General features: G+C 42.5%; 1 protein-coding gene across 1 annotated transcript in view; it reads left to right on the top strand.

Annotated features, from left to right (window-relative positions):
- enpp6 (ectonucleotide pyrophosphatase/phosphodiesterase 6) overlaps positions 1-7,502 on the top strand; it is a 131,788-nt gene that overhangs the window by 91,889 nt on the left and 32,397 nt on the right. Inside the window, exon 3 of the mRNA XM_037675452.1 lies at positions 6,547-6,658. Coding sequence (XP_037531380.1) covers positions 6,547-6,658 — 112 coding nt within the window. The remainder of the gene's footprint in view (positions 1-6,546; positions 6,659-7,502) is intronic.

The raw sequence follows: 7,502 nt of genomic DNA on the forward strand, positions 1-7,502 counted from the left end.
GGTTGAATCATGTCATCTGGACTTCGTTTTTTTGTTAAAAAAGAAACATCACAAGATGTTCAGTTTCAGTTCACCTGACCTTCATATGACTCAGAATCTGGTTGTGGTGCTGCTCGACCAGCTGAGAATCCACTCTGGTGCCCCAAAACATTTTAATTTTGTAGCAGCTTGCAGAGAGGTGCTGCAGAGCGGACTCTGTCAGATTAACAAATCCATCATTGATGATGATTTGTCTGTGGTGAAATAAAACAGGCAGCTCCAATAATTCATTCATTTTCAGCCAGTTGAAAATGAACAAGACTAGAAGACAAACAATTCAGTTTTCCCTCGTTTATCATGAGTGTTTGGGACCATTTCCCCCCCACCCTCCCATGATAAGTGAAGTAGTAGTAGTTTATTTTAGTATTTATATACCTGTATATATGAAGGAGTTTTAAAACCTTCCCACATTCTTGCAATATTTTAAACAATGTTTCTAAACTCCAAACATTCTAAAAGAACACAGCATGTCATGATTTCAGCTTTCTGCCTCCTGCTGCACTTTGCCATTTGCAAGCGCTTTAGCTTTAGGCCACGCCCATTTCTCCAGTGCAGAAAAGCTGCAGGAGGAAGCTTCCACTGCAGCTGTGGGCTGCACACAGGTGCAGCAGGTGCTAAATAAATTAAAATAATCAGAATCAGAATAAGCTTTATTATCATTGTACCGAGATACAACGAGAACATGTACGTACAGTTGTACGGAAGATGGACGTAGTGCACGAAGCTGCTGCTCTAAGCGCAGCCTTTCTTATCCTTTTTCAGATTAATATTTTTAATTGGGAAAAGGGAGAGAAACATGAGGGTAGATAGTGGTATTACAAAAAAAGTTTTTTCACATCTTGTTTATCAGGACACGATTTGAGACATCAAAAAAACCTCTACTAGCAAGCACAATTAAAACATGATTACATATGCTCATGATTGTCGATGAGGAAGAGGGCTGGCAACAGAGGAGGGGGCATGCCAAAGACACCATCTTAGCACCAACATAACTGGTTTGTTTTCACTTTGGAGTAAGCTGTTTGGGGGAAGAATCAGTTTTGTGTTGTGTTTCCTTGACTGATGAAGCCTTCTAGATGGAAGGTGAAACATTTCAGCAAAAAAAGAAACTGTCCAGATGACCTGACTGAAAATTGTTGGATGATTACATATGCATTTGACGTCAAAGTGTTGAGATTTGTCCATGAGCGTTTTTCAGATCGGCAACAGTTCTGAAGATGTTGTTTCAGCCAGCAGTTCTGATAAGCGTGCACAGAAGTTGCGATAGATGAAGCTTCTATCCCTGGTTACCCATGACCCAGGAGAAATTTGATAGTCGGCCTGTCTTCGAGGCCAACGTGGAGTCAGATTCAGATAAGCTTTGATTGTTGGTTTTCTTCAGGCAGACAGATTTTTTTCTTTGGCCTTGAGTCCATCTGGACATTCTGGTTCCAAAATGGCCTAATTGTGGGAATCCATTCCTCTGATCCATGTTATGAATCTCCTTCAAGGTCGATCCCACCGTACTGATGAGTCCCAGAAGCCGCAGATGGCCTGCAATTCTCATAAATCACCTCCACCTTATGGTTTAGCTCATAAATCAGCTGATTTTGAGTACTCACAGCACAAACCAAACCTTCACACTGACTCGGAAGCTTATCATGGCCGAAACTTCTGCCGATGTCTTCTTCAAAAGTCGATAAAACAGAGCCCCGCTGATGCCAAAAAGCAGAGTCCCTGTTATCATAAATTCAAATATGTAAATGTCTTCAACATCCTCCTGAGACAGAACTGAGAGGCACATCAGCTGCCACACTCCCCACGGGTCCATGACGTACCTCACAGTGTGTGTCTCAGCTGGACACGCAGGTTCTCCAGGACCTTGTCGCTTTGATGAAAAAATCTTGTCAATAGCGTTGAACGTCCAGGATACCAGATCCATAATCTTTATTTACGTTCGGGAGATGTGTACCAGGCCCTTCAGACACACAGAGAGCAAAGCAGGAGGAAGGAAAAAACGGGAGAGGAAAGGCAAGCAGCCACCTCGATTGAGAGCCAGATTGAAAAAATGATAATAATTTATTTTAAATAACAATTCCATGCTGATCGTGTGGCTCATCCATCAATCAGCCAACTGTGTGTCATGTCCAATCTTATTTTGAAAAACAGTGATAGAGCGAGGCCGTGATAAACAAAGCGTGAGGCAGCGAGGGACCACTGTACTCCATGAGCAGTGTTGATAAATCAATCAACCTTTATTTAGACAGGTAAATCCTATTGAGCCTCGAGGACTCATTTACAAGAGAGACCTGATAAATAAGAGATAAATGTTATATTCTAAGTAATTTTTCTGTTATTTCCACTCCTTCACTACTTTTACTGTTTAAAAAACAACATTTTTCTCTGAAAAAGTTGATGCTAACAAGCTAGCCACATCGTTCATCCCTGCCATAACTGCTTTGGACACAAACAGCCACATCAGGAAGTGCTGTGGGTGGAGCTAAATGTTTTTGGCCCCACCCACTCTACATCCAAATTTTGATAGTTTAATTTTACTGTCAGTTATCAACAAACTCATCCAGCAGAGACTTTGTCTAGGTTCACACTGCAGGCAAACATGACCCGTATCAGAGCTTTTCATGACAGTCTGAACGTGACAAACCAACATTTCCTAATCCGACCCAGGTCTTTTTCATATGTGGTTTTTGAATCCATATCTGATATTTGCAGTTTGAACAGTGTTGTCTCATTTCATCTGACTCTTAAATCTGTGAGGTAGGGGTGAGCGGATGGATTCAAGTATTAATAATCATGATTCCAGCCTTGTGCAGTTCAAATACTGGAACTCCACACATCTTTGATCCCATTGCCTCGTCGTTGTTCTTTTAATTTCCATTGTCCTGGATGACGTATGATCCAGGGGCGATTCTAGGATCTGATCTTTTGGGGTGCTTAGCTCCCAGTACTGACAATGGCTCTTGGCTTGAACATTGTACCCCATGGTGTGGTTGAGACAAGTAAAAAGCTTACAGCACCTGTCCTGATGCATGCTCAATAATCCAGGTAGAAAAATCTAAAAAAGTTAAATCTGGTCCTCTGGACATTCAAAAAAACAAAACAATGCAAAACAACAACAAAAATGTAGAAACGTTTCGTCTTTCATCTGAAAGACTTCCTCCGTCTGAGGTGCTGTATTCAGCTCAGTCTTATAAATAGCACCTTTTCAGAGTGGATCAACCAGTTTTGCTGCTGACAACCAAAACCAGCTGCTCACATGATCAAGAAGGACCATCAGCCTAACGAAGGATCATTAGCACACTGATGGCTGTTTACTATTCACAGAGGGCTGAGTGATACTTGCAATAACAGCATTGTAAAAGGGGGACAGTTGAACACGGAGGCCTCCACCCCTGTTTAATGATGGATGTTTTTTTTTTCACAAAGATGCCCTCCTTTACTCCTCTCTCAAACCATCGTTCCTCTCTATCCAGGATGTGAACATCTTCATCCCTGAAAGAGTGACCGCTGGCCTGGAGATGAGTGTAGACTGCAGAGTCCTGGCCTGATGTTGTTGTTCTTCTGTGCTGGTCCATCCTTTTGGCCAGTGGCTGTTTAGTTTCCCCAATCTAAGACTGATCACAGCCCTCCTGACACTGAACAGCATACACAATATGACTCAGTTTGTGCCGGGGGACTGGATATTTGGGATGAACCAGTCTTTGCCGTAATGTATTTTGGGGTTTAAAAGCCACTGGGACGTTGTGTTTAGAAAATAAACTTCTCAGTTTCTCTGATACTCCCTCAACATACGGAATGACCACTGGTCTGGGTCTGGGTTCCTCCTTTTCACCTGATGGCTGACTGGAGTCCTGTTTGGGTTTCTTTTCTGCTTTCAGGAAGGCCCAGTTAGGATATCCACATTGCTCTAGAGCAGGGGTGCCCAACCTTTTTTGAACCAAGAGCTACTTTTGAAGTCGGCAATTTGCAGAGAGCTACTCGTCCAGTCTCATTATCAACAAACATAATTTTTCATCAATCCCTACTCCTCACTTCTTTAAAGTAAATAAAACAGAACGTGATGTGTCTATAGGAGACAACTTTTTATGCAAGCTGTATAAAATAAATGTGTCTCTACCTTAGTGGGACTTCTGACACTGAGAGGAGGAGGCCAGGGTCTCATAAGCTGGGCAGTATGAGGTGGTTGCGAGGCGCAGGCAGGTCTCCAGATGATCATCATTCATTGTGGATCTGTTTTTGGACTTGATGATTTTCATGTGTGAAAAAGCAGACTCACACAGGTAGGTAGATCCAAAAAGTGCTGTTAAGTTCAAAGCACATCTTCGGATGTTAGGATACTTTTCTTCTGACAGCAGACTCCAGAACTCTCCATCCACGCCAGGTGATGCTCTGGATTTGATCCCAATGTCATTTTGCAGAGTCAACACCTCATTTTCAACACCAGAGCTGTCCAGCTGAAACACGGACACCAATTTGGACACAATGTCATCCACATCAACATTTCCAAAAGGATAACACATGTAGCTGGTAACAGGCTCGATGGAGGAAAAGTCAGTAAATCGTCTCTCAAATTCTGCTGAGATGCTCTGAACCTGCTTAGAATAGTGTGCACTGTCCAGTTGTGGGACCTCTTTCCCTTGGCGCTGTAGCTCTGCCTCCATGTGTGGGAAGTTTCGCAGGTCCCTGCGTTGCAGCCGACTTGTGAGCAGTTGCAGCCTGCTTTTGAAGGTGCTCACAGAACTGATCATGTGGATTATGTTTTTGTCCTTTCCCTGAAGTTCGAAATTCAGTTCATTGAGCAGGCTGGTGAGATCTGTGAGGAAGGCTAAATCCAAAAGCCACTGGGTGTCCTCTAGTTTTGAATGTTCACCATGATCTGACAGCTTCAGAAAATCCCTGATCTCAGGCAACAGCTCACTGAATCTGTCCAGAAATTTACCTCTGCTTAGCCACCTGACGTCCATGTGCAGCAGCAGGTCTGTGTGGTCTGCTCCTGCCTCCTCCAAGTGAGCCCGGAACAACCTCCTCTGCAGACTCCTGGCCCTTATAGAGCACACAGTTTTCATGGCAACATCCATCACTTCCTTCATGTTTAAAATCTTCCCACACAGGGTCTGTTGGTGGATGATGCAGTGATAGTGCAAAATGTCTGGGAAAGCATCATTCTGCTTGCAGAGTGCAACAAATCCACTGGTGTGACCAGTCATTGCTGGAGCGCCATCAGTTGTTATAGAAATTAGTTTAAAGAGGGGCAAGTTGCTTTTATTAACAAACTCCATAAACGCATTAAAAATATCTTCTCCTCTTGTGTGTCCCTTCAAAGGCAAGATGGTGAGCAGCTCCTCTTTTGCACTCATGTCTGCAAAGGCCATTCTGATAAAAACACACAGCTGGGCTACATCCACCATGTCTGTCGACTCATCAAACTGAAGAGAGAAACACTCACATTGTTCCACGTCCTTTTTTAGCTGCTCCTCCACATCCACAGCCATTCCCTCACATCGCCGTGTCACTGTTTGTCTGGACAACTGCACGTCTTTAATAGCAGCTACGATCTCACTTTTATTTTTAAAATCATGAAAAAGCGCATCTGCAGCCTCAATAAACGCTTCTTTCATAACGTCCATCGCTGAAAGACTTCTTATGTTGAGCCAGGATGCGGCTAACACGGTAGGAAGCTATCGTAGCAGCTTTACCTTTTGTGCTGGGGCGAGTGAAGACTGATTGCTGGGCTGCAAGCTTGTTTTTTAGCTCCCGCACTTTCTGAGTCCGTTAAGAACTTTTAAGAGGGAAATCTGTCTCAAACCGTTTGTGCATCATCTTGAAATGCCGCTCCAAGTTACACTTTTTGGGTAAGGCAACGCTTGAATCACAGATGAGGCAAATGGACTTCGAATTAGAATAAACAAAAAAATACTCCTCCTCCCACTCTGTGTGAAAATAATAAGTTTTCGTTTGCTTGTTCGCTAGTTTTCCATCCATGTTTTCTGCGCACTGACATTACTCCACTACTGAGCCTAAAGTCTCGTGAGAGCGCTGTGTCACCGCACCCAAAACTCGCGAGACTATGTCTGTGAGAATACAAGTCAAGGTTTCGCTTTGCGGGCGACTGGTTGGGCACACCAGCTCTAGAGCCTGTCTTGTGTGGGATTTCTCCTTCTGCCTGGCTCCTGAGTTAGTGGGGACACTGTCTGCTCTGTGGTATAGAGTCCTGATGACTCCTAACTTGTGCTCCAAAGGGTGATGGGAGTCAAACTGCAAATACTGGTCTGTGTGGGTGGGTTTGCGGTACACCTCAGTTTGCAAATGTCCTCTATCAGAGATAGCAAATATAGATAAGAAACTTGAAATTTATATTGTAAATATTTTTTTAAGTTTTTAAAATCTATTGAATTTATTGTGCTTTTTTTTTTATTACAAAGGTAAAATGAAGATGTGTTTATTGTGCCGTGTTCAGATTATAATATTTATTAATAAATGTGCAGTGATTTTCTGTATATATGTTTTTAGGTTGCGAGATGGAGATTCTGGGTGTGCGTCCAACGTTCTGTAAAGAGTACGTGTTCAACCCATCAGAGGAAAACCTGAAAGAGTCCATTAATGATGCGCTCTCTGTGTTGAGGTAAGAACACCGTCTATGGTAGACGGCTAATGTTTAAATAACATAACAAAAGTTTAAACTTTAGATATAATTATTGTCTGAAAGTTAAAGGCTAATTGTTTTTGCCCATGTTTTCATTTGTTTCTGTCTTTTAGCAAAAATCTCATGAACCACAGGATGAATTTTATTGAAACTCTCAGTAATCACTGGGCGTGCATCTATGATTAACTTTTAGGGTCAAGATGGCTGTGACAGCTAACTGAGGCAGCCATCTTGGTATGACTCAATAATGTGACAATGCTGTTTTGATGTGGTAAATTGTAAATGGACTGTACTTATATAGCTCCTTTCTAGCTTATCAAGATACTCAAAGCTCTTTACAACACAATCTGTGTCCTCATTTACCCGTTCATACATCACTCTACTAGATCTCTACAAAGACTAATCAGAGCTTTATCACATTCATACACCAATGGGACACACAGGAGGCAATGAGGGGTTCAGTGTCTTGCCCAGGGACACTTTAGAATGTGGCTGCTGGTGGAATCGAACCCCCAACTCTTGCATTGGAGGACGACTGCTCTAACCACTCAGCCAGAGCCACCCAAGTAGTAGTAGTAGTAGTAGTAGTAGTAGTAGTAGTAGTAGTAGTAGTAGTAGTAGTAGTAGTAGTAGTAGTAGTAGTAGTAGTAGTAGTAGTAGTAGTAGTAGTAGTAGTAGTAGTAGTAGTAGTAGTAGTAGTAGTAGTGGTAGTAGCCAAGGCTCTCACAGAAAATTTGGATTAACAGAGATGCCATTTCCTGCATTTTGGTGTATTTTAACGAGTTGTTATACATCAACATTTACCTACATTTGTAAACACTTA

This window comes from Nematolebias whitei, chromosome 4 (assembly GCF_014905685.2).
Source record: "Nematolebias whitei isolate Nwh7 chromosome 4, NemWhi1, whole genome shotgun sequence".
NCBI classification, from domain to species: Eukaryota; Metazoa; Chordata; class Actinopteri; order Cyprinodontiformes; family Rivulidae; genus Nematolebias; species Nematolebias whitei.